Source organism: Rhea pennata, chromosome 26 (assembly GCF_028389875.1).
Source record: "Rhea pennata isolate bPtePen1 chromosome 26, bPtePen1.pri, whole genome shotgun sequence".
NCBI lineage: Eukaryota > Metazoa > Chordata > Aves > Rheiformes > Rheidae > Rhea > Rhea pennata.
In genome coordinates this window covers 5,751,851-5,777,845 of record NC_084688.1, presented here as the reverse complement: position 1 = coordinate 5,777,845, position 25,995 = coordinate 5,751,851, and the positions used below count along the sequence as shown (strand labels likewise).

The window sequence follows — 25,995 nt, the reverse complement described above, 5'->3', positions numbered from 1 at the left end:
CCTGCCCCGGAGTGACGGGGACGGCGGCGGGACGCCCCCGAGCGCCTCGAGCCGAACTCGGCCGCCAAAGCGCCCTGCTCCGCGCGTCCCTTCGGCTTTCAGCCCTCGCTCTCGCCGCACCAGCACCGCGGGAGGGAGGGAGGGCAGCGCAGGGGGCGCCGGGGCTTCGGGGCGCCAAGGAAGTCTCCGCTTCTCTCCCCCGAGACTTATTTTCTCCCGGCTCCTACGCAGCCCGGATCAAAGCATCGACGCCTCTCGTGGAAAGCTGTCGCTCCCGGGCGGCTGCGGGGAGGCAGATTTGGGTTTCTCTCCCCCCCCCCACCTCCCCTCCACCCCCGGCCTCCTCTTAATGAGACAAATGAGCTCAGAGAGAGCTGGAAGTTTTAATTACAAGCTTCCAGCCTCGGAGAGCACAAAGGCGAGCGGCCGCCGGTGCGAGGCAGCGCTCCGCGCCGGAGCCGGGCGAGCGAAGTAGGTCGGGGGGGAGCCGGTGACCCCCCGGGGGGGGGGGCCACGACGCAGGGGAGGGAGCCGCGGCCCCACTCGCACCCCCACGCGCCTTCGGCAAAGCTGGGCTGGGTCTGCGGCTTCGCAGGAGGAAGTCGCCTTCCACGCTGGCCCCAGGGGCTGGGGGGAGCCAAACTCTGCCTGAAAAAATAGGATCCAGCCTCACTCCGTGCCCTCGCCAGGGCTGGTGGGAAAAGAGGGCAGGGAAGAGGCAGGTCCTTCGGGACTGCGGGCCCCGGCATGGCGCTTGGCGCGGCGCAGAAGGACGGAGAAGCACCGCGGTGGCCGGGCAGAGACGTGCGGTTTGGCAGCTGGCCGGAGCTAGGGATAAGGGATGCCAGAGGGGAAAAACAATGATATGGAGACAGAGGGGGCATGAGGGGGGGTTTGTACGGGGAAACCAGTGCAGAACGGTTCCCCGCGGGCAACAAGCGTTGGGGCAAGCGGCCTCTTATCGCCCCTCGCCTGCTCCACGGGACATGGAGCTGTGGGCAACAGCAGGGAAAAAGCCACTTACGGAGCCCCCAAGGATAGGAGACGGGGACCGAAGGCACCAGAGTGAAGATGGGAAGCCAAAATGAGCCAGGCAGGGCTGGTGGTCTAGTCCAGGACCCGCTCAGAGGGGATCTGGTACCCAACCACTGCTCTCTACGGCAGGCGGAGGCAAGAAGCAACAACCACACGTCTCCCCTCACCCTCCGGTTTTAAGCTAAAAGATTTATTAAAAGCGTGTGTTATTTCTTAGCAGCACCCATCTGTTAGCACTCGACACCCCGGCGCGGATTACAGAGGGGCTGAGAGGGAACAGCAATAATCCATCTGCTACAAAAATATACAGAGCTGCGCTGAGGGAAGGCACGTGTAATCCGGGACGCCGCTGGGCCCCCAGGAAGGGGAGCTGGAAGGTGTTTGGCTACATTTTGGGGGGGGGGGGCACAGGTTGGACATAGGACAGGAGGCAGCTGGGGACAAGCTTAGAGGTTGAAGGCCCTGAGCTCCCTCCCTTGTATGGAGCAGAGGGGAAGGGGCAGATCGGTCCCCCAGACCTCAAGGAAGGAGCTGGAAGGAGAAAGGGGGATTTTGGCACCTGGGTTTGGGCCCCTAGGAGGGGCTGGGCCACAGCAAGGGGCAGTCAGCATACGAGCTTTGTAGCCTGAGGGTTAGGAGCAGCGGAGGCGCTGCCAAGCGCCCCGAACTCCTTCGTGCTCCTCTTGCTGCCCTTCTGGCCGAGACTGCCCAAACGACGTTCTGAGGATGGAAACAGAGAGAGAGAGGAGGATGAAGGCTGGGTAAAACAAGCAAACCCAGGACACCCTCCCAAAGGGGATGCAGGCGCTGCCCCCTCTCTTACAGTCTGCTCCAAGCACCCACCACCCTGCCCAGAGGGTGCGTCCGCACTCCTGCCATCTGGAAGCGGCAAACCCCAACAGCATCTTCCACCAGCGTCAAAGGTACTTTCTGCCCAGCGGCCTGAACCGCCCACGGGATTTGGCTGGCAGAGAGCAGCATCAGTTTGCTGCCTGCCCCAAGGCAGGGATCTCTCTCCCCAGCCCATTGCTTCGCAGGGAGACCATTGCCCCACGTGCCCGGCTAGGTGCGGAGAAGGGCTCACCTGCGACGCTCGAGGGCTGCGCGGACCTCCGGCTGCCTGGGAGGCGGGCAATGCGGCTCTGGAGCCCTCCCAGCGAGCGGGAAGCGGTGCTGGGAAAGAGAAGCGTGACACTTGGAAACGGCCGTTTCAGGGGCTGTTATAAAGCCCAAGGTTCAGGGCAGACACGGCTGCTCCCGCTTCTCCCCTAGCAGCCAGGATGGAGTCAACGCAGGCAAGGACAGGGGCTCTGAGCTCCAGGATCTGGAGGGGAGCACCGGAGCGAGCCAGCAGCCCTCACCTCCGCACGGAGCATCCCGGGGCACAGCGTGCCGGGGACCTTTGCTATCTCACCTCACCGATCGCTTCTGCTTCGGGGCGGACGCCTTGGAGACGGAGGAGGGCTTGGGGATGGAGGAGCCCCTCATGGTGAACACCGGGATGGACGCTCTGCGGTCAAGAAAAAGAAGATTAGCAACGGGGCCCTGCAAAATGCCAAGGTCACATCCTGACACCCCTCCATGCTCATGAAGCTGGGAGGCAACTGGGGCAACACCATACGCCTGCAGAGAACCAAAATCACAGGCAACCAATAAGTCAAGCATGAATGAGGCCTTGACAGATCTGCAAAGAGGAGGCAGGTGCCTGGCTACTGCTGCTCTCCAAGACGGTCGTGGTCCAGCCGTGCCGCTCAACCTCCATTTCCCCGGTTATTATCCTTTACAGGAAACCATTTCCTTTAAGATCTCTCACATCACCAAGGACATCACCATTTCCATTAGGCCATGCAATCCACAGACTTCTGCAAAAGCCAGAGCATCTCTGAAGTCCCAAAAATAAAGAAACGCTGCACAGTCTCCATCCCCATTCTCACTTCTCCTTGGCTCCCTCAGAGGAGGCAATGCCCCACCTGGTTCACAGCACGCACTTAGGGCTCAACAAGCTCTCTGAAGGATACTCCTCCAGAGCCCAAACGGAAAGGGAAAAGGAGGAACTGATTTTTCAGAACACTTTCCCTATCTTTGCAAGCAATTTGTGCACAAGCCTGGCTCACTGCCTGCCCAACGGGCCATTACTGCCGTGGTCTCCCCTCTTAGTCCAGCTGCTGTGATCTACAGAGTCCATGGGTGCAATTCAACCAGAAAGTGAAAGCAAGTAGGAGAAGTCTCCTAACACGCAGCCCTGTGCTGTTCACAGGGGAACCCATCCAGGAGCCCTTGAGCCCCTGGGGTCCGCAGCACTAACCTGGGCACGAAGGGGTCGTCCTGCTTGTTTAAGAGGCACTGGACATTCTCCCAGCCAGGGAACTGGGGTAGGCTGAAGATCCCTGGCTTAGCCACATTGGGAGAACCGCTGTCCTCGGAGAGGTCGAAAGTCATGTTCAGGTCGCGGAGAGGCAGGGCAGCTGGGGTGCAGCAGTTTTGGGCAGCCGACGTTGCCAGGGGCACGCGCCTTTTGGTGATTGTCCATGGGCAGATTCTGGGGGTGCAAGACGGAGGTAGCTGGGAGGAGTTGGTCTCTTTGGGAGAAGGGGTGCCCTGGCTCTCCACCGCCTTGGGAGTCTCCACTTCTCTCCCGGAGCCCTTCCTCAGATCCGGCAGGGAGCACTTCCGCTGGCGTTTTGCCTGCGTTTTGAGGCTGTGGGGAGTTCCTTGTCTGGAAGCACTTCTCATCTCTGACCTCTTCCTCTTCTTAGCCGGGCCAGGAGCCTTCAGCGTGGGGCTGGCGAGCGGAGCAAGCTGCTGCAAGCGTCGCAGAGCGGCTCTCGTCATGGGGGTACTGTCCTTGGCGGCAGGCATGCTGACGGATGCCTCGGCTAGAGAAACAGAGAAGCAGAATAGTCACCTCCCTGCCCGCAGCCGTAGCCAGGCACTGCTCTGGTCCAGGGGCTTCTCCCTCTGCCCATCATCACAGCTAAGCCCGGTCCTAGGTACGGGCCTAGGTATCTCTATCAAACTATGCTAACGTTAAACCCATAGGGAGAGAGTCAGGACAAATCCTGACACCTCCTTAATCTAAAGGCATTGGAGCAACCCCAAAGCAAGTGCCCAGTCTGACCCTGGAAAACAGAGTGTGCAGGATCCACAGCTTCACTACAGGGTTTGTGTCTTGGCCCTGAGGAGGTGGAGGTAAGAGCTTTCAATGCCAGCTGGAAGACCGTAGCTGGGCTGATTTGTGAAAATGTACCAAGAAGGAGTAAATCCATTCAGGAAAGTAAGGGTCAGAACTGCTACCTCAGTCTCCTGGACCACAAATACCACTCGCATTTAAGCCAACTTACACGCGCACGCACTGAATCCCCTGAGACAAGGGCTGCACGCTGCTCCTTAATGCCCTGGGCTGCCAGAGATGCTCGTCAGCCTGAAAGGCTCTACAGCTTGGGGCTGCGAGCTGCTCCTGGCATACCCTGCTAGGGACCACATCAGGAGGAAGCTCAGCTCTCAGCCCCGTGCCCATGGCACCATCGTCTCCTCCAAAGCACCCCTCCACTACACCCTCTACTCCCCAAGGCAGGGGGGAAGGGAGCACATCGACTGTCCCAAGTCCTCACCGTGACAGTCCTGCTGCGTCCCTTGGGCTGAAGCAGCCCCGCTGCTCTCTGCGGGTACATTTGGCAGCCTGGCTTGCTCCAGGCTTGCACCAGCTTCCTGTTGGACCTTGCGCTCCAGTTCCTCAAATTCGGAGACCATGTCAGGAGTTAAGAGGTTGGCAGCCTTCAGGAGGGAGTACTGCCTTCGGGCAACACTCAGGACAGCAGCAACAAGCCTGGGACAGAGAAGGACACAATGCCAGATGAGGGGACGTGACCTCCCTCGATCTGGCACAAAGCAACCTATCTGTATTGAGGTCCAAGAAACAGTTAGCCAGTGATCTTGGGCTGGTGTCACCAGCAGCAGAGGCTCAGAACCACCAGCATCACCTCTAGATACCTGCTTTGTTGGGACAGGGCTTGTTAGCGCAAAGTTTACAGGAAAGGGAGGCCAACTTTGAAGCTGTGAGATACCAGAGCTGTAAATCTCCTACCAGAGAGCCAGAGCTGCGAGTTGTGTGTTCACCCGCTGGTTACAAGGCGCCAAACGGCATCCACAGACTTTTTGCCAGGCTTCAGACACTAATTAGCTTGGCAAGTCAGAGATGCAGGCACACATCACGGCCAGCCTCCTTCAAGGCATCTTTCTAAAGGGGTTCATTCTGCCAAGATGCTCGGGTTTTCATAGACGGTGCCATGGGAGCCCTGCCAGGGCAGGACCTGGGGGAGCCAGGGCAGGAGGAGAGTCTCTGCAGAGATAATTTCAGGACTAATGCTTTGCACTTAAGGCTCCTGTGTTTGCTGTGCCTGGAAAACATCCTCTGTCCCTGGAAGCAGCATTTCCGGGAGAGAGAGAGGCTTGTTCGACCACTCGTTGCACCGCGTGCTTGTTTCCTGAGCTAACTTTCTTGTTCGCAGGCAAGACAGCTGATGAGGGCATGGGTAAAAGAGGACCCTCCCCAGGTGAGTCCCCAGAGACCATCTGTCCCTCTCTGCTTCATGCTTGGGAAAGGTAATCCCACGGGATTAAGTCCCCAGGAGCCAAACCTGCTTTCTTTACGCGGCAGGTAGTTGTCTACAAGCAAAGACCTATTCCCAAATCCCGGCAGACTGCCCCTCGGACGGCTACCTGCAACAGGAATGAGCACAACCCATCCTTCCCAGGAAACAGCGCTCACAGGCAACTAAGGGGAAGGGGCACATGGGGACAGCACAAGGATACTCACGTCTCTGTCTTGCAGCCGGACAACCCCTGTAGTGGCAGACTTGCTTTCTTCATTTCCAGCTGGAGATCTGCCCGATGGGATGCTCTGGGGCTTCTCGGGGGCATTTCCTCTCGAGCCTGGAGTGATCATCCAAAAGTGCTTAGCCATCTTGCCCAGGATTAGCCCATATCTAAGCCAAGTTTGCTCCCCTAAACGCCCTGTTATCATCAGGGAAGTTAATGGGTTTTGCTAGCAGTATAGAGCCCTGCACACATCGAGCCAGGTGCCCCGGGAACCCACAGGCCTCCTGAGCTCCTGCCTCTTAGCAGGTTGAGCTGCGCCACAAAGGTACTCAAGGCCCCGACCGCCCTGGCTCGTCATGGCAAGCCCTCCCTTGCTACCCTCTCACCTCTTCCTCCGATTTCAGCTTCTGTGGTTGAACAGCCCATTCAGCTTCCAAGTCTGTCTGTGCTGCAACTGCCTCTTGGTCACCCTCCCAGCAGACTTGGGGGTCCAGGCGTGTCTTTGGAACAGCTCCCTCCAACCTACATAAACCAGAAACAACCCTGGGGAAGAGAAATCTCCAGAGGGGAAGTCACTGAGCCAAAGAAGATCTGCTGGGAAAGCTGTCGCATTCGTCTAAGAACTTTGGGGATGAATGAGACAGAACAAGATTTGGTCTTTGCAGCCCAACTTCCCGTGACGCTTGCACAATGCGGTCTGTCCGGCTTCGTTAGGTCTGCATACAATCAAGAAGATGGTGCACACTGGCAGACAAGCTCATCTGCTTTCGCACTGATGCCTGGGCTCCAGTCAGCGCTAAAACCCTGCAGACTCCGTGGAGTTGGGAGGTTGCATTTAGCTCTGCGCCCCTGACCCCCGCCAGCCCCACAGACTCACCTGGGCAGCCCCACTGGGCTCGAGCTGGGGGAAGCCAGCAGTGTCGGCGCCTGCTTTTCTGCGTCCTTGGCCCCATCCTCGTAGGCGCGGAGTTTCGCCCGCAGATCTGCCACCTACAAGGAAAGTTCACCCCTTCCACAGTCGGTTTCACAACCTGGGGGAGAGCAGAGCTTCCTGCTGCCGCAGGGAGGTTAACGCGGCCCTCCTGGCAGACAGCACCTCCACGCAGCTCAGAGAAGGATCAAGGAACTCAGAGGGCCGTGTCCTGTCTCCCCGAGCCCTCCCTCCTCACCAGCATCTCACCTCTGCTTTCAGCTGCTCACAGATCACGGCATATTTACTGATGTGGCAATCAAGGCTGAGCACGTTGCTCGTCAGCTGAGGAGACAGGGGTGAGCGAGAGGTTAAAGAAGCAGAGGCAGCATGTACCCCCTCTCCTAGCTCCACAGGAGAGCAGCTACTCAAGCTCTTCTGGACTCAAGGATCCCCAGGGTGGCTGGACCACACACAATTTGCGCTCAGGGTCCTGCTGTCCCACTCACAAGCCTTTCTAGGCTCCAGGCTGAGGGGCTTCAGCAGAAGACAGGATGCTTGGCATCTGTAGCTTCATGCCTGGAACAGCGCTCCCAGGACCGGAAAACCAAACATGGGGCAGAGAAACACCCACCAAGCCACCCCGCATGCACCATGGCAGGTTGCAAAACTCAGCTCCTTCCCACCCATCCCCAGCCACTCCCCAAAAATATAACGGCTCTCCACCACAACAGGAGGTCCTCACCGACAGCTTGATCTCCTTGGCCCGGTTGGCGTACTTGAGCGTGTTGTAGGTGTCCTCATAGGCCAGCACAGATGGGCTCACAGCAGCGATCATGATGGTGCGGCAGTTGCCGCCAATGGAGTCCTTCAGCAACCGCGTGAGCTTGCTGTCCCTATACGGGATGTGGGTTTTCTTGCTCTGTACCAAGAGATCAAGGGTCTGCTCAGCTTTTGGCTCAGAGATGCTCAGTCCCGAGTCCCATGCCACCTATCAGAGCCATCCCCACTGCTGTCCCCAGCCCCAGCTGCCATCCCCATTGCACCAGAGATCGCCAGGTCTGGTGCACGAGGGTCCCCTTCTCATTCACCTACCCTAGACAGCCAGAGCCCAGCAGCACTGCATGAGGAGCAGCATTACCTTCGCGTCAGCCAGAGCGTTGATGACGTTGATGAGGGCCAGCAGTGAGCGGTTGATGTTGGCGCCCTCCCGAAGCCGCTCTCCTTTGGTTTTGGTGACCGAAGCTCTCTCTGAGCCAGCCAGGTCAATCAAACTCATCTTCGCCACTTGCAGGTCCTGAGCAAGGCCAACAACGCGGTCTTGCTGCTTCACGTAGATCTGCGAGTACAGAGATCTGTGAGGCTGTTGCTGAATAAGGGTGAGGTTGCTGGTTGGAGGCTGCACTGCCAGCACGATGAAGTGCCGACGTTTATAAAAGGATAGTGAAGTGGATCACAGGCACCAGGATGTCAGGCAGGGGGAAGAGAGGGTCCTGACATATTGAAAAGACAAGCCAAAACCGCGATGACACGAGTGGCAAAGCCATGGAAGTGACCTCACATGAAGTTACAGAGCTGAGGAAAACAATTAGCATCTCCTAAGCTTTGTCAGCAGGCAGTGCACACAGCAAGTTGGGTCTCCGAATGGCTACATGCTAGCTGAGATCCTACTGGGACCTGGAAAGTGCCCATGCAGTGTCAGCCTCAAGCTCCAAGTTCAGCTGTAGGTTTTGCCTCAAGAAGGGTGCTGGAAGATGACAATCCAGGTGCACACCTACAAACTTGGACCCTGACAGAGGCTGCAAGACTCCCAGAGCCAGCCCAGTGATGTCCCCAAGGAGGTTTTGGCCAAGGCTTCTTGGTGCTGAGGCCACTTCACAGCTGGCTCAGGAGAACAGTGACACTGCTTCACATCTTTGTCTTCTGCATCCCTAAAGATCTTCCAGGAGAAGCAAACACTTCTTCCACCACCATAAAATACCCTCAGCAGCTTGCTCACTCCTGGGAGCTCCCTAAACAGGGCGCGCTACCGTCTCCTATGGGCTGAGGCGTTCGCACTGGAGAGGCCAGTCCTGCTTCGTCACGCAGAGCCAGGCTCCTCACCAGACTGTGGCTCGCCTGCCGGGAGGCAGAACTGGCAGCAGGAAGGGCAGATTTCCAGCAGAGCTAATGGATTCGCAGCAGGCAGGAATCCAGAGCCCACTGCTGTGCCCAGCTGGGAGCCCAGCTGGGAAGCTGTCCAGACACCTGTACTTCCCCCTGCAAGCAGCAACGGGCAAGGCACCAGGTCCACACTGAAATTACAGTCAGAGGCCCCAGTGTCCTCACGCAGCCATGATGGCCTTGCTAATTCAGGAAAGGGCCTGGCTGGAATCGAAATCAACCGGGAGGTTTCCGTAGGAGAGCACCAACAAACTAGGGCCAATCCTACAGGACTGGGAATGTAATTCTTGGGAGATATGGGCAGCCTCTCTGCTGCGCTAGGTGCTTAGGAGGCACAAGGAGGAGTCTGGGCTAACTGGTCCCCTTCGCTCTAAGCCAGGAAATACATAAGGTTCCCAAGTGCCAAGAGTCGAAAGCATAAGGTGAGATTTTCAGCCTTGGGTGGGGGGGGTGGACCCTGCACAGGCGTACTTCCTAGTCCCACTTCCAGCACAAAGCCTGAGGAATCCCCCAGCCATCACCCCCCTCACCTGGAAGACCGCGTGCGAGCGGGAGGAGGTGGCGTTGGCGTCAGTGGGGTGCTGCGTCCGGTTTTTGTTGCCGTTGGCCAACATCTCCAGGAGCTGCTCTGCCGATTTGGGCTGGGAGAGAACACACTCAGGCAGGGATCAGCAGGCCAGGGTGCGCAGGCACCAAATCAACCTGACACCAAACAACTACAGCAGCTCAGACATCCTGCTGCTCTGCAGGACTTCACTTCAGCTCAGGGTCATGTTTGCTGCTAGCCAGAGGCTGCACAAACTGTATCACCATGTTCTTCGCACGCACATGGCTCCAGGACACACATTTGCTTCCAGAGCTGGTTTAGGCACACTGTTGGTCACATCTTGTGCCCATCTTTCACACCTACCTGGTGGAAGGAGAGACCCTGAACCACGACGCCTTTCTCTGGATCTTCCCGGATTGCCAAAGGGCCCTTGGGCTCCAAGAGGTCGTGAATTTGTTCATTGTACACCTACAGCAGGCAACCCAGAATAACGCTGAGGTCATCTGCCCGGCAGCAAGGTGCAGCGAGCAGAGAAAGAAGCTTTTTACACCACCATCACACACGGCTGAATCAGATGCGCCCTCTCCCCCCCCCAACAGAGAAACACCTTGAGGATAGTCTCCCTGGCATTACACCAGAAACAGCTGACAGCGCTCTAAATGCGGAGGACAGCTCTTGAAGGCTTTACTTGCAAGTCACTGTGCCACCACTCCTCTAAAGCCTTTTCGGACACAGAGAGCAGACAGCTCTACAGCCTGCAGACACTTTGTCATGTCAGCAAGGAAGAGAAACTTCCCAGGCTCCAGATTGGAGAGAGGCAGGAAGAAACCAGCAGCACCACCTAGCCACTCAGATGGGCCTGCTTCCAGTCAGGTTCTGGCTGAGTTAGCGCCATCCTGGGGTGCCAGACACAGCCCACAGCGCGGGGTGTACCCCATGACATTACGGGACCCACGCTATCCCTCGCTCCTGGTGGATTCGGAAGCAGGAGGGGAGAGCTCGGACACAGCGTACCTCCTGGTAGGAGATGAGCACCTCACAGCTCTTCTCGTGCTTCCTAGCCTCGATCCTCTTGTACAGCTCCACCATGGTGAGGTACATGATGCCCGGGCTCTTCTCAGAGCCCAGCATGGTGTAGGTTTTCCCCGCTCCAGTTGCGCCGTAGGCGAATACTGCAAAGGGAAAAGGCAGCTGTTTGAGACCACTGGGAGCAATGAACATCGTCCTATTGCCATACAGCCACCAGAGAGCTTCCTCCAGCAACCCCCACGGCAGGGCCAGGGCCGCTCCGAGCCTTCCAAGGCGAAGGCGAGAGATCGGGCAGAAACTAGGCAAATTGGTTCAGCAGTTAATTGCCCTCAGTGCTAAAAAATCCGCACTGTTCTCCAGTGCAAATCTGTCTAGTTTTGGCTTTCAGCCGCAGCATCTCTAATTTAGCAGATAAAGGCAGAGTGAGTCCCCAAACCATCACCTATTTAGACACTTTGAGACCGCGCTCAAGTCACCCTTTACCTTTCCCATTAACAAGCTGAGCAGACCCGGCTCCCCCTGTCTCTCGCTAGAAGGTGGTTTCTTTTTTCCCAGACCTTGTAACTCACTTCATTTTTTCCCCAGTCTTTCAACACCCTCTTTGAAGCATTAACATCAGAGCAGGACACACTAATCTAGAGACTTTCAGCCCTTCTCCCCATTAGCAACACTTTGTGCTTTGAGAGTATCTCATTTGAGGATCCTGGACTTATTTTATGCAGATAGAGACACAAGACGTGCCTGCCAGGTGGGCACAGTGACAGAGCCAGCCTTCAGCGGCTTGCAGAGCACGCCGGAGAGCCAGGAATAGCATCCTGCACTCCCAGTGCCCAGCCCGGCGCATGATTAGACAGAAGAGCGGCTGCCTCCCGCTCAGTGCCTGCCTTGCAGAAGTGACGTGCTAGTTATGCTATTCTTCTCTTGACAGCCTGCGAACGGCGCAAGGATCTGCAGCGTCAGGCGCGGCGAGGAGCTTTCAGGCCCGGCCGTACGGCTCCGTCAGCCCGGGAGATGCGCGCAAGGGGCACGACAGCCCCCCAAGCACCCTGACACATGTTCAGCTCCTGCGGCAGGACTCAGGCGTCCTCCTTAAGCAGCCGCTGGGGGGAGAGGGGGGCTCCTGGCTCTGCCTGACACAACGATTTAGGTTGGGAAAGGATATCGAAACCAAAACACCCTCTGTGCTGTGGATTCACTTGATGCCTTTCCGTCTTTCCTGCCTCTCCCAGGCCAGCGGAGAGCGAGCGATCACCTTCCCCGCGACGGCCACACGGGCCCGGAAAGCACCTGCTCTATCTCGCTTCCTACACCAACGCCCAATTCCCGCAGCCATCCTGTAAATCACGCCTCCTAAAGTGCTGAGCATCTTTGCGGCCCTCCATCATCCTTAGCCTCAATCACTCTGTAAACGTCGAGCCCAAAAGCAGACTTGTCGTCCCAGCTGAGGCCTCGAGACAGCGGAATAACCCTCTCGGTCGCACACTGCTCCTATTAACCCACGCTGAGCAGCGTCTGCCGGGTCTGTGGCTTGGCTGTCGCTGGCTGTGAGCAGCATTTGAAGATATTTAATGCCCTGCTGTTGTTGTATGACCCAAATAATTGGGAGCTTCCATTGCTTTGCCCCCCCCCCCAAAAAAAAAAAAATCAAAGCACAAGAAGAGAGAAGAAGCTGCCAGCTCTACCAGGGATGTCCCTGAGCAACTCAGATCAGAGAGCAGCAGCACAACAACAGCACACATCCACAGCTCTGCGAGTCCATCCAGCCCAGGACTCGAGCCCACCGGGGCAGACGCAAAGGCGCTCACCGATGCGTCAGAAAGCTGGGGGCCTTACCAGAACAGTTGTAGCCATTGAGGACGCCATCCAACACCTCCCGGGTGGTATGCTGGAACACCTCCTCCTGGGTGGCCCCCTCTCCGAAAACCCGGTCGAAGACGAACTTCAGATCTTTGCCCCTGTGTTTGGGTCCTCGACCAGCCGGGATGCCACCCAGGAGGCCACCGGGCTCCTCCGGGTCGAAGACGAGGATGTGCTGGTCCACAACATGCAGCACGGCGGACGCCGCCCCCTCCTGCTCACGGGGATTCGGGGGCCGCACGCGCACCACAACGGCGACGGTTCCCTCCTCGGGCGGCGGGCCCAGCACCATGGGGCCGCAGGGCCCAGTGCCGGCTGGGAGACACGGTGTTCCGCTTGGCTCAGCCCCGCGAGGCCCAGGGATCCTCAGAGGCTCTGAGGGTGGGAACAGCTCAGCCAGGGGACAGAGCGGGAGGCCGGGAGCGCACAGCCCACAGGGGCCCTGCGCTCCCCGCCGGGGGCTCTGCTCCCATCTCTCCACACCCAGCTACATCCCTCCACTGGGGGGGGGGGGGAATCCTACTCCCCCCCATCTCTGTCCCCCAACCACTATCCCCCCCAGGCCCCTATTGCCCCTCTCAGCACCCAACCCATGGCCTCTATTGCCCCCCTAGGTCCTCTATGGGGCCTCCGGTCCCCCAGTACCCCCTCCCCGGGCACCCAGTGTCCTCCCCGGGCTCCGCTGTCCCTCCGGTCCCCTACAGTCCCGTCCCCGCCCAACACACACGGCCTCCAGTGCCCCCCCAGTCACCCAGAGCCTCCCCCGGTCCTCTACTACCCCCCACGGCCCCCTCCCAGGCCGCCATCGCCCCCCGGGCCCTGCCCCACCGCACCCGGCCGCTTCCGCTTCGCCGCGTTCAAATCTCCCGGCAACCCCCTTCGGGCGCTCCTCATTGGCCGCGCGCTTCGCCTCCTCCCATTGGCTGCTTCGCGTCACGTGCCCGCGCGCGGCCTCACGGGAGTTGTAGTGGCCGCGGGGGCGGGCTCGCTCGGCCGCCTGGGTCCCTGCGCCCTCGGAAGGGAGCGGGGCAGGGGGGGGGCCGCGGCCCCCCGGGGCCCGCAGGGGGGCGCCGGGCCCCGCCGCCGCCACCCCGCCCGCACCGCCCGCGAGAGCCCCTCAGCGAAGGGGCGGGCGGCCGCGTCCGGGCCGCGGCGCCCATCCCCGTCCCGTCGGGGCTGTGGCGACCCGCGGCGCGGGGCTCCCCTTCCCCCCAGCCCGCCCGGGGCGCCGGTGTCAGGCGAGGTCGGAGCGGTGGCGCTGGCCGGAGCCGAGCCAGGCCCTAATTACCGCTTCCTCATCCCATTTTCCAGCTGAACCAGCCCCTCGTGGCAGTAACGAGCGGCCGCCCCGCTAACGAGGGGCTGCGAGCCGTGCACAGGGTGTCCCCCCCCCGCCCACACCCCCACCCCGGGGCGCCGGCACCCGCTGCGCCGGGCAGGGGAGGGGGCCGACGGCACCCGGCAGCGGGGAGCATCGACCCGTCGGGGGCCCCCACTCGCGGCGAGCCCCACGGACGGGCTCCTCCGCGCCCCGCGGGGCCCCGGGCCTGACTGCCGTGTCCCAGCCGGCCCAGCCTCTACGCCTCCCCGAGCTCCCTGCTGGCCTCGATGCCTCCCCGGGCTCCCTGCCGGCCTCCACGCCTCCGCGGGCTCCCTGCCGGCCTCCACGCCTCCCCAAGCTCCCTGCCGGCCTCCACGCCTCCGCGGGCTCCCTGCCGGCCTCCACGCCTCCCCGAGCTCCCTGCTGGCCTCGATGCCTCCGCGGGCTCCCTGCTGGCCTCCACGCCTCCGCGGGCTCCCTGCCGGCCTCCACGCCTCCCCGAGCTCCCTGCTGGCCTCGATGCCTCCGCGGGCTCCCTGCTGGCCTCGATGCCTCCCCGGGCTCCCTGCCGGCCTCCACGCCTCCCTGGGCTCCCTGCTGGCCTCCACGCCTCTGCAGGCTCCCTGCCGGCCTCCATGCCTCCACGGGCTCCTCGCTGGCCTTGACACCTTCGTGGGCTCCATGGCAGCCTCGACGCCTTCACAGTCTCCTCGCTGGCCTCCATGCCTCCATGGGCTCCTCGCTGGCCTCTACACCTTTGCAGGCTCCCTGCCAGCCTCAATGTCTCTACGGGCTCCTCACTGGGCTCAACGCCTTCACGGGCTCCATGGTGGCCTTGACACCTTCACAGTCTCCTCACTGGCCTCAGTGCCTCCACGAGCTCCTCACCAGGCTTGACGCCTTCACAAGCTCCGTGGTGGCCTTGACACCTTCACAGTCTCCTCATTGGCCTCGATGCCTCCACGAGCTCCTCACCGGGCTCGACGCTTTCACGGGCTCCATGGTGGCCTTGACACCTTCACAGTCTCCTCGCCAGCCTCGACGCCTCCATGAGCTCCTCACTGGGCTCGACGCCTTCGCAGGCTCTGTGGTGGCCTTGACACCTTCACAGTCTCTTCATCAGCCTCGATGCCTCCACAGGCTCCTCACTGGGTTCAACACCTTCCTGGGCTCCTTGCTGGCCTCGATGCCTCCACAGGCTCCCTGGTGTCCTTGACACCTCTGTGGGCTCCTCGCTGGGTTTGACGCCTCCGTGGGCTCCCTGGTGGCCTCATCGCCTCTGTGGGCTCCCTGCCGGCCTCGACACCTCTGTGGGTTCCCTGCCAGCCTCATCGCCTCCGTGGGCTCCGTGTTGGCCTCCATGCCTCTGCGGGCTCCCCCGCAGCCCAGCACCCGCTCTGGAGGCGCCGGGGCCGCGGCAGTGGGGACAGGCTGAGCGCCCGCGTCGCTGCAGCACCCTCCCGCACGCCGCAGCGGGGAGGCCCACACGTTTGGGACATGCTCTGGGATGACCAGAGGCCAAGCCAGGACCTCGGCCCACCAACGCGGCGGGCCGGGGGGGAGAAAAAAAGACACCAGGCTGGGGAAGAGATCACAGCTCTGCTTTTACCATGGATTTGCCCCGCCGTGGGGCAGGAATGCAGCTCCCCACTGGCTTCCCTCCCACCCCCCGCCCACCACCACCACCACCACCGCCGCCGAGAAACCTCTCGCCCGCCCCATCCAGCCGCTGTGGGGCCGCCGTGGGGCCGCCCTCAGTCCGAGTAGATGATGAAGCCCGAGAAGGTGCTGTACTTGTTGTTGTTGCCACCGTGGGCCTTGCCCCCGTCCAGCTTGATGAAGACCTCGTCGCCAGCATCCAGGTGCAGGATGACGCTGTTGCTGGCGTAGTCGTAGTTCTGGTCGGCGTCCTGAGCGATGGCGCTGGCCCGTACCTGCGTGGGGGACACGCAGGTCACCGCTGTCGGCGCCCTGTGGTCCCAGCGTGGCCCATGGTCCCACTTCCATCCCATGTCCCACATCCCTATCTCAGCCCCGTGGCCCCGCTTCCATCCCGTGTCCCGGTCTCAACCCCATGTTCCCGCTTCCATCCTGTGCCCCATGTCCCTAGCTCAGCCCCATGGTCCATGGCCCAGCTTCCATCCCACGGCCCCATGCCCCAATGTCCCTGCTTCAGCCCCATCTCCTGTGTCCCTGCCTCAGTCCTGTGCCGTGGTGTCCCTATCTTGGTCCCGTGTCCCATTCCCTGCCTGGGCCCTGAATCCCGCCACCCCAAAGGCACCTCAGCACCTGCGTCAGCCCCGCACCTCGACGTCACACCCCCCTGCCCCGCCTCGGCGCCACGTCCCAGTGCACCTTCCGCAGCCCTGCGCCCCGTCTCAGCCCTGCACCCTGGCACCCTCGTGCCAGGCAGCGCACGCTGCCACCCCTGCACCCTGGGACCCACGTGGTTTAGGAGGAGAGACCAGCACAGGCCTCAGCAGCCTGCTCCCAAACACCTACGGGACACCCATGGGTGCCCTGGAGTGCTCAGCAGGGTCCCAGGCCACCTACAGGATACGGTGGGCTTGGAGGCCACCTGGCAGCAATGCCCAGCTGGCATGCTGGCCCCCACCCTGCTCCCTCCTGGGTGTGCTGGTATAAGGGTGCTGATTGCCTCAGACCTCCCACCCGTGGGTGAATTGGCCCCTGGATGGCACGGGCACAGAGAGCTTGGGGAGTCCATCTCTGTGGCTCCTCTAGGTGTCTCCCACAGTTTCTCCCTGACCTGGCAGGCTGAGATGTGGGACTGCAGCTCCAGGCTTGGGCACGGGACTGCAGCTTTGACTTGGGACCATGGTTCAGGAGTAGGACCATGGCTCAGGCATAGGTCCATGGCTCAGATGTGGGACTATGGCTCTGGACTCGCATGTGAGACCATAGTTCAGATGTGGGACCTTGGCTCAGATGCAAGACCACAGCTCCGGGCTCAGATGCGGGACCATAGCTCAGATGTGGGACCTTGGCTCAGACATGGAACCACGGCTCTGTGCTTGGATGTGGGACCATAGTTCAGAGGTGGGATCATGGCTCCGGGCTCAGATGTGGGGCCATGATTCAGACATGGAACCACATGGCTCCAGGCTCAGATGTGAGACCATGGCTCAGACGTGGGACCATAGTTCAGATGTTGGGACCTTGGCTCAGACATGGGACCACACGGCTTGAGGCTCAGATGTGAGACCACGGCTCAGACGTGGGACCGTAGTTCAGATCTGAGACCATGATTCAGACCTAGGACCACACAGCTCCAGGCTCAGATGTGGGACCATGGCTCAGATGTGGGACCATAGTTCAGATGTGGGACCATGATTCAGACATGGGACCACGACTCTGGGCTCAGATGTGGGACCGCCGCTCCCGGCTCGGACACGAGACCACTGCTCCGGCCTCGGATGCAGGACTGCCTCAGACACAGACCAGCCGCCTGGCTTGGGAACGAGCTTATCCCCAAAATTAGACGTGCCGCTCACCAGCGCCTCGGAAGGAGACCCACGTGCCACGGGGCGCGAGAGGTTCCTCTCGCTGCTAAATCCTCATTCAATGCTGGAGGACAAGGGCAGGAGGTGCCGGCAGAGCCCGCAGGGACGTTCGGGCTCAATATATCCATAAACGCCTGGAAAAGGAGCGATGTCGCTGCCGACGATACGGAATTCTTTGGGTAATCGGCTCTAACCGTCGCTGCGGAGACGCGCAGCGAGCTCTCGCAGGCCTGGCTGACGGCGCCAAGACGGCGGGTAAAAATCCCCCGCGAAACGCCGGCGAGGAGCTGCTCCTAATTATAACCGCCAAGCCCGGCCTCGAAATTGCCTCTCGCCTTCCGGGGAGACGTCGTCGTCTTGGGCTTGGCGCGTGCGGGAACGAAAGGAGCCGGGTTCCGGCGGCCCCGCGCCGGGAGCGGGTCCCTCCGCTGTCCCTCCCGGAGCCCGGACCCGGATGGCGGAGGGCGGGTGACACGTGGGTGGCGCTTCCCCGAGGCCGCTGCGGGCTGCACCTGTCTGCAGGCAGCTCACAGCTGCGAACTAGCCCGCTGGTCAGAAGCCGTTCACTCTGAAACCTATCGATGGCCCACCATGTAGCCTCGCTGGGAGCGCTCTCACGCACGCAGACACGCCCAGCATGCTGTCATCCGCAGGCTGTCATCACACTAAAAATCTCCTTTATTTCTACCCCTCTGCCCGGCATCAGCTCCGGGGAGCGGCTGAGCCTGTGGGAAGCGGCTCCGAGGAGGAAGCCCGAGGGCGGCACAGCCTGGGCTCGGCGGGAGCCGGCAGCACTCCCCGCGGCGCTGGGGGCGAGCGGGTGTCCCCAGGGCCAGGGATCCTGGCAGGAGCCACCGTGTCGGTGCCTGAGCCGGGGCTCGCGGTGGGGAGAGCCATTTCGGGCGGCTGCCGCCCGTCCCGTCCCCCCCCCCCCTCCTCCCCGCTCCTCCGTCAGCCCTTCGTCTTCCCTCGTTAGGGAGATGCCTCGTCACCGCGCGAGCCCTAACTAGTGATGATAAACGGCAGGGCCGGAGGCACCGGCTGGCCCCGAGCCGCCCGGGCACTGCAGCCCCGCTCTGTGCCTCAGTTTACCCAGCCGCGACGTACAGAGAAACACCCCCCCCCTTTTTTTTTTTTTTTGCAAGCCAGGCGATTTCTTGCTTTTGCCGAAAAAAATCTTTCTCGGCTGCGGTCGAGTCGTGTCCCCACAACTGCCACCCCACGCACCCACCGCGGGAGATGCCGGGCGCCAGGAGGCCGAGCCACCCGCAGAGCGGCTCCCTCGGGCGACGCTTGCACACGCGTGTGTTGTCGTCCTCCCCCCCCAACCCCCAGCTTTGCAGAGCTGCGTTGCCCAGAGGGAGAGAAAGAAAAGCAAAAAATCCCTTCCCGGGTCAGCGCTGGCTCCTGGGCGCTCGGGTGCTCTGCTCCGGGTGCCCGGCGGTGGTGACCCCTCGGGCACCGCCCCCACTGCGGCACCGTGGCCCCGTTGCACCCACAGCACCCCTCCCAAATCGAGACCCCCACAGCCAGCACCCACTGCGCCCACAGCCCACTGAGACCCCCCCGAGCAAGCACCCACTGCACCCACTGCACCCCGAGACCCCAAAGCCAGCACCGACTGCACACCGAGACCTCAACTGCACCCACTGCACCCATTGCACCCTGAGACCCCGGAGCCAGCACCCACTGCATGCACTAAGATCCCAGATGCAGCACCCGCTGCACAGTGAGACCCGAGCCACTGCACGCTGCACGCACCGCACACCAACGCCCTGGACCCAGCCCTCTCCCCCCACCCCCCACACCTCCTGCAACCTGGCACTAGGGTCTCATGGTGCAGCGCGTGCAGTGGGTGCTGGCTCTGGGGTATCAAGGTGCAGTGGGTGCAGTGTGCGCAGTGTCCCGCACGTCCGGGCTCTCCGGCACGTGCAGGCTCTGGGGGTCGCGGTGTGCAGTGGGTGCAGTGGGTGCTGGCTCTGGGGGGGTCTCAGTGCACGGTGGGTGCTGGGCTGTGCAGGGTGCCATGCCCACGCCGAGGTGGGAGTGTGGTGCGTGCAGGCTCTGGGGGTCTCAGTGCACGGTGGGTGCCGGGCTGTGCAGGGTGCAATGCCCACGCCGAGGCGGGCGTGTGGTGCGCGCAGGCTCTGGGGGTCTTAGTGCACGGTGGGTGCCGGGCTGTGCAGGGTGCAATGCCCACGCCGAGGCGGGCGTGTGGTGCGCGCAGGCTCTGGGGGTCTCAGTGCACGGTGGGTGCTGGGCTGTGCAGGGTGCAATGCCCACGCCGAGGTGGGCGTGTGGTGCGCGCAGGCTCTGGGGGTCTTAGTGCACGGTGGGTGCCGGGCTGTGCAGGGTGCAATGCCCACGCCGAGGTGGGCGTGTGGTGCGCGCAGGCTCTGGGGGTCTCAGTGCACGGTGGGTGCCGGGCTGTGCAGGGTGCAATGCCCGCGCCGAGGCGGGCGTGTGGTGCGCGCAGGCTCTGGGGGTCTCAGTGCACGGTGGGTGCCGGGCTGTGCAGGGTGCAATGCCCGCGCCGAGGCGGGCGTGTGGTGCGCGCAGGCTCTGGGGGTCTCGGCGCGCGCAGGGTGCTGCCTCGGCCGCCTCCCCGGAGCACAGGGTCGGGCAGCCTTGGGCTCCCTGCTGCCTGCAGCGCCCGGACGGGCCGGGGCACCCGCGGCGTTTCCCCTCTCACTGTTTGCCTTCCCTGCCGAGCCGATTTGCCTCTCCGACGTAATGCAAATAAGAGTAATTAATGCTAATTAATCATCGCGAGCAGCTCCCGTGCAGTGCGGGGCTCCCCTGGCTCTCATTAAGGCGGCCGGGTGGGGAGGGCGGACGCGGCTGCGGGATCCCGCGCAAGACCTTTGCCCGCCCGGACCACGGGAGACGCCAGCCGGCAAGGGGCCGGAAGGGTCCCCGTTCTCCCTTGCACCCTGGCTATGAAATAACTCGCTGCCGGGATAACGCCGGTGTAAAAGCTGCCAACCGCGGCACGCCCGGGGTTTTATTTTCCGGGGGAAAAAAAGGTATTTTTTTTTCCCCCCGCACGACATCCTGATTTCGGGGGGAAAAAATAAAAAATTGAGAAAAATAGTTGCACAGCTAAAGCTGCAGCCAGAAAGCGAAGCGTTAAATCAGCCGGCGCCGGCTCCGGCAATCTCAGCTCCGTTCGGAGTTGGTAACTCGGTCTCCGGCTCAATCAGGCGTCGGGGCTACGCGATTAGATGGCCGCGCTCGCTCGAGCGCACCGGCTGGCCGGGCCCGGCCACCCCGGGCTTCACATAAATAAAAATAATTCAAATAATTAAAAAAAAATAATAAAGCCACGAGGGTCGGGCAGGAGGAGCCGGGTGGGCTCGAGGTCTGGCGTCACCCTGGCCGGGCTCGGGCAGCGCGAGCAGGAGAGGAGCTGCCGGCAGCTGAGGCGATTCCCGTCCTCCGCGGCTCCCACGGCAGGAAATTTTCTGGGCTCGGGGGGCAGCGTGCTCCGGCGACACGGCAGGGCGCATCTCCAGAGCCGGGGGGAAAGGACGGGGCGCGCTGGGCATGTAGCTGGGGGAAGAGCAGGGCAGCCTGGGGGGTGCACCCGGAGCGCGTCACCGGAGCCGGGAGAAGGGCAGGGCACCTCGGGGTGCACCTGGAGCGCATCTCCAGGGCTGGGAGAAGGACAGGGCATCCTGGGGGTGTATCTGGAGCACATGTGCAGAGCCAGGAGAAGGACAGGGCACCTCGGGGTGCACCGGAGAACGTCACTGGAGCCAGGAGAAGGACAGAGCATCCTGGGGGTACGTCTGGAGCGCACCTCTGGAGCCAGGAGAAGGACAGGGCACCTCGGGGTGCACCCAGAGCGCATCTCCATGGATAGGAGAAGGACAAGGGCATCCTGCAGATGCAGCTGGAACACATCTCCAGGGCCAGGAGAAGGACAAGGCATCCTGAGAGTGCACCCAGAGCGCATCTCCATGGATGGGAGAAGGATAGAACACCTCAGGGTGCATCCGGAGCACATCTCCACAGCTGGGAGAAGGACAGGGCATCCTAGAGGTGCATCTGGAGCACATCTCAGGAGTCAGGAGGACAGGGCAGCCTGGGGGTGCACCCGGAGCACATCGCTGGAGCCAGGAGAAGGACAGGGCAACCTGGGGGTGCATCTGGAGCACATACACAAGGCCATAAGAAGGACAAGGAATCCTGGGGGTGCACCCCACATCGCTGGAGCCAGGACAGGGCATCCCAGGGGTGCATCATCTCCTAGAGCCAGGAGAAGGACAGGGCATCCTGGGATTGCACACAGAGCATGTTGCCAGAGCCAGGAGAAGAACGGGGCACCTCAGGGTGCACCCAGAGCACATCTCCATGGCTCAGAGAATGACAGAGCACCTCAGGGTGCATTCAGAGTGCATCTCCAGAGCTGGGAGAAGGACAGAGCATCCTAGGGGTGCATCTGGAGCACATCTCCGGAGCCGGGAGAAGGACAGGGCATGCAGGAGTGCACCAAGAGCGCATCACCAGAGCTGGGAGAAGGACAGAGCACCTCGGGGTGCACCCAGAGCACATCTTCAGGGCTGGGAGAAGGACAGGACATCCTGGGGGTACATCTGAAGCAAATCTGCAGGAGCAGGAGAAGGACAGACCATCCTGGGGGTGCACCTAGAGCGTGTCACCGGAGCCAGAAGAAAGACAGGGCATCCTGGAGGTGCATCCGGAGCGCATCTCCAGAGCTGGGAGAAGGATAGGACACCCAGGAGCGCATCTCCATGGCTGGGAGAAGGACAGGGCATCCTGGAGGTGCATCTGAAGAGCATCTCCAGAGCCAGGAGGATAAGACACCCAGGAGCGCATCTCCATGGCTGGGAGAAGGACAGGGCACCCCAGGGGTGCACCCGGAGCACATCCTTGGAGCCGGCAGAAGGATGGGGCACCCCAGGGGTGCAGCGCCGGGGCGAGGATGGCGACGCAGCCGCAGTGGCCCCGGTGGGCGGCCCTTACCTGGCCGTTCTTGCAGAGGTCGGCCCACATGCTGGTGCCGTCGCCGCCGCGCATGAGGACGTGGTAGGTGAAGAAGTAGGTGCCGGGCACGGCGCAGGTGAACTTGCCCGAGGCGGCGTCGTAGCTGTTGCCCAGGTTGGTAACCACGTCGTCGAACTTGAGGATCTCGTAGCCCTCGTGCGGGTTCTTGAGGCCGGCGTAGAAGGCGACGCGGGGCACCGTGCTGTAGGTGGCCGTGCTCACGGCCCCCGTGGCCCCGGGGCCCGGCAGCCCGGGCAGACCCGGACGCCCCGGCTCACCCCTCGGCCCCGGCGGCCCCGCTGCTCCCGGCGGCCCCGGTTCTCCTGGCGGCCCCGGTGGACCCGGTTTGCCCGGCCGACCCGGCTTGCCTTGGGGACCTTGCACCAGGGTGGAGGGCGGTGGGAGCGGGCCGCGCTCAGCCAGCGGGCCGGCGGCACCGGTGGCGGCGGGCGGCGGGCCGCCGTAGGGCTCGCACACCATGCGGCAGGTGCCCAGCATCTCGTAGCGGCCGTCGGTGCCCGCCGAGCTCACCAGCACCGGGATGAGCACCACGAGCACCAGCACCATCACCACGCCGGCAGCGGCCGCCAGCAAAGTTTTGCGGCCGAGGCTGAGCCGCCGCCCGGCCGGGGCGCGCTGCCGCCCGGCGGCGGGAATGGTGCCGGTGGGGCGGGGGCCGGCGGCGGGCAGGGCGGCGGGCAGGGCGGCGGCGGCGGCGGCGGCGCGGCGCCCGCTCCGCTCCGCTCCGCTCCGCTGGCTCCGGTGCGCCCCGCGCCGCGCGCGCCCGCCCGCCCTGGCCACGCCCCCGGCCACGCCCCTCGCCGCGCACCGGGCGGGGCGGGGCGGGGCTCTCCGCCCAGGACACGCCTCCCTCTTCGCCCAGCGCCGAGTGGGGCGGGGCTATGCGCCCAAGACACGCCCCCCCCCACACACACACTCGCCGCGCACCGGGCGGGGCGGGGCTCTTCGCTCCGGGGAGAAGGACACGCCCCTGACCACGCCCCCTCCCTCGCCGCACACCGGGCGGTGAGGGGCGGGGCTACCCGCGGCGACCACGCCCCCTCCCGTGCCCGCGGCGGCGGCGCGGGGGAGGCGGGGAGTCGCCCGTGGCCCCGCCCATGGCCCCGCCCCGCCCCCTCGGCGCGCCCGTCCCGGGGCCTCGACGGATCCACCAGCCCCCCCCGCCCCCGCCCCGCCGGGTCCCGGCTCCCCCCGGAGCAGAGCTGCGAGCGAGGGCGGCCCGCAGCGACTCCCTGCCTCAGTTTCCCTTTGCCGGGCCCGGTGCCGGCGCCGAGGCGCGGGGGCGGCCGCCCCCCCCCGAGGCTGCAGCAGCGCAGCGGGCGGGGGGAGCCCGGGCGGCCGGGGGGGCCGCAGCGCCCGGCCCGTCGTCTGGCATCTCAATCAGCGGCGCTGGGGCCGGCGGGGCGGCATGGGAAGTGACAGGCGCCTGCAGCGCTGGAATTAAACAGGGGCCTCGGCAGCATCTGCGGCTCGGCTCGGCTCGGCTCGGCTCGGCACGGCTGGGCGCGCGGGGGGGCGGGGGGGATGTGGGGCGCCCGCCGGGGCTTCGTGCGGCGTTCGGGGGTCCCGGCGGGCTGGCTGCGGGGCCGGAGCAGCGTGCCGGGGCGGCCGCACGGGTGCGCGTGTGAAAGCACACGCGTGCAAGCGTGCAAGCATGTGCCAACGTGCACAGCAGCGTGTGCTTGCTCCGCAGTATGTATGTGTAGCTGCACAAGCGTGCTGATACAGCATGCACGCAAACACACGTGCAAACCAGCACACATGCGTGCAGGCAGACACACATGCACGTGCATGGCCGCACACGCGTGCTGATGCAGCATGCACACAAACGCACATGCAAACAAGCACACATGTGTGCAGGCAGACACACATGCACATGCATGGCCGCACACGCGTGCTGATGCAGCATGCACGCAAACACACGTGCAAACCAGCACACATGCGTGCAGGCAGACACACATGCACGTGCATGGCCGCACACGCGTGCTGATACAGCATGCACGCAAACACACGTGCAAACCAGCACACATGTGTGCAGGCAGACACACATGCACATGCATGGCCGCACATGTGTGCTGATGCAGCATGCACGCAAACACACGTGCAAACCAGCACACATGCGTGCAGGCAGACACACATGCACGTGCATGGCCGCACACGTGTGCTGATGCAGCATACACACAAACACATGTGCAAACAAGCACACGTGTGTGCAGGCAGACACGCATGCACATGCATGGTCACGTGCATGTGCTCATGCAACATGCACATAAACACGCGTGCAAACACACACACACCTGCAAACATGCGCACATGTGTGCACATAGACACACGCGTTTACCCGGCCACCCACGTGTGCCGATGCAGCATGCACACGAACGCATGTGCAAGCACACGTGCCAACACGCGTGCGTGCACCGTGCCGCCCCGGTGGCTTTTGCTGGCCCTTCTCCGTCGACTCGGGTGCTGGCTCCGGCGCTGCCGCCGCGCGTGTGACACCCGTCCCCCCCCCGGGCACGCGACACGGCCTCGCGGCCCTTCGCAAAGGGCCGGGGGGGGTGGCGTGTGCGTGCGCGTGCGCGCACGGGCGGCGCGCTCTAATTAAGCCGTCGTCGCAAGAGCCTCGGAGACTCGTCGAGGTCTGCTCTGGCGAGGGGAACATTTAATCATTTCTCAAAGCATCGATTTGCAAATCGATGGCGCTGCCTCGCTGCGCGCGCTGCGGCGCGCGGGGCCGCGCTGACCTCTTTATTCTTCCCTGCGCTCGCGTAAAGCGCTTGAAATTTAATCAGCGTGCAGAAATCAATTAGCCACTTATGACCTGCAGTTTTAGTTACTGGAGAGCGAGATAAAGATGCCACCAAAAAAAAACATGTTTCATAAGAAGCTCCCAAAGTGGGAGGCAATTATTCCTATTATCTTAACGAGGCTTTTTGGCTGCCTTTTTTTTTTTTTTTTTTTTTTTTTTTGCTTTTTCCGCAGCGGTTCGCGCTGCTCGCCGGCCAGGGCGGCGGCAGCTGCTGCCCCTTGCACCCGCGGGTGCAGCCGCCCGCGGCCTTCCCGCTGCGGAGACAAGCCCTGACAGTTCCACCCACCCCCCCCGCGCTGTCACCGGCATGAAAAATAACTCATAATCTGCTATTTCTTCCCTATTTCTTGTCTCTTCTCCCCCCTCCTCTTGCTTTTTTAATGAGGTCCTAAAAATACGCCTTGCTAAATGAGTCACCCCCTCTGCAGCGCAGTGGGTGCCCCCGGGACGGGAGCCGGCCACCCGCGTCCCCCAGGGCACGCTCGGGTGCCGAGGGGTACGCGGGGTGTTGGCGCGGGGTTTTGCAAAGCTGGAGCTAGCGAGCGCGCCGTGCATGTGTGCACGCGCATCTGTGCACGCCCACACACTCATGCATATGCACAAGCCCGTGCACACATACGTGCTGCCCTCCTTGCGTGTGTGCACGGGTAGTTGTGTGTGCATATGCATGCCCGGGGGTGCAGCCAGGCACGTGCACACGTGCAAATGCCACACACAGGGTTGTGGGCACGCACACGTGTGTCTGCATGCGCACGCACACATGCGTATGTGCTGCTGCATGCGTGCGGTCTTGTGGATGCACATCTACATATGCGTGCATGCATACACACGCACGCACAATGATATGCATGCAGTCGTGAACACGCACACGTCTGTATGCACACGCATGCACGCATGCTCAAGTGCCTGTTTGCACATGCATGCACAGAGTTGGGCGCATGCAAACCTGTGTCT

At 62.6% G+C, this 25,995-nt stretch overlaps 2 protein-coding genes across 2 annotated transcripts; both read right to left on the bottom strand.

Moving 5' to 3' along the window:
* Positions 1–669: 669 nt before the first annotated feature.
* On the bottom strand, positions 670–12,651 carry KIF18B (kinesin family member 18B). The gene is made up of 16 exons (XM_062595372.1): positions 12,336–12,651; positions 10,488–10,645; positions 9,837–9,941; positions 9,457–9,567; positions 7,905–8,102; positions 7,509–7,685; positions 7,034–7,108; positions 6,731–6,843; positions 6,240–6,375; positions 5,852–5,967; positions 4,647–4,861; positions 3,341–3,911; positions 2,450–2,545; positions 2,120–2,208; positions 1,649–1,755; positions 670–828 (listed from the first exon to the last, which is right to left on the bottom strand). The coding sequence occupies exons 1-16, from the start codon at positions 12,649–12,651 to the stop codon at positions 670–672; spliced, it is 2,742 nt and encodes a 913-aa protein (XP_062451356.1).
* Positions 12,652–15,377: 2,726 nt separating this feature from the next.
* On the bottom strand, positions 15,378–22,868 carry C1QL1 (complement C1q like 1). The gene is made up of 2 exons (XM_062595773.1): positions 22,191–22,868; positions 15,378–15,614 (listed from the first exon to the last, which is right to left on the bottom strand). Exons 1-2 carry the CDS (start codon positions 22,776–22,778, stop codon positions 15,435–15,437), a joined length of 768 nt encoding a protein of 255 aa, XP_062451757.1. The 5' UTR covers positions 22,779–22,868; the 3' UTR covers positions 15,378–15,434.
* Positions 22,869–25,995: the final 3,127 nt, after the last annotated feature.

What these genes read in the sequence shown, in the direction of transcription:
- KIF18B (XM_062595372.1), bottom strand. Translation starts at nt 12,651, where the DNA reads ATGGTGCTGGGCCCGCCGCCCGAGGAGGGAACCGTCGCCGTTGTGGTG. An exon ending in GCTCGCACGCGGTCTTCCAG is followed by an intron (nt 8,103 to 9,456) that starts GTGAGGGGGGTG and finishes CTGTACTCGCAG; the next exon opens with ATCTACGTGAAGCAGCAAGA. An exon ending in GTGAGCAGCTGAAAGCAGAG is followed by an intron (nt 6,844 to 7,033) that starts GTGAGATGCTGG and finishes CTTTCCTTGTAG; the next exon opens with GTGGCAGATCTGCGGGCGAA.
- C1QL1 (XM_062595773.1), bottom strand. Translation starts at nt 22,778, where the DNA reads ATGGTGCTGGTGCTCGTGGTGCTCATCCCGGTGCTGGTGAGCTCGGCG. An exon ending in ACCTCTGCAAGAACGGCCAG is followed by an intron (nt 15,615 to 22,190) that starts GTAAGGGCCGCC and finishes TCCCCCACGCAG; the next exon opens with GTACGGGCCAGCGCCATCGC.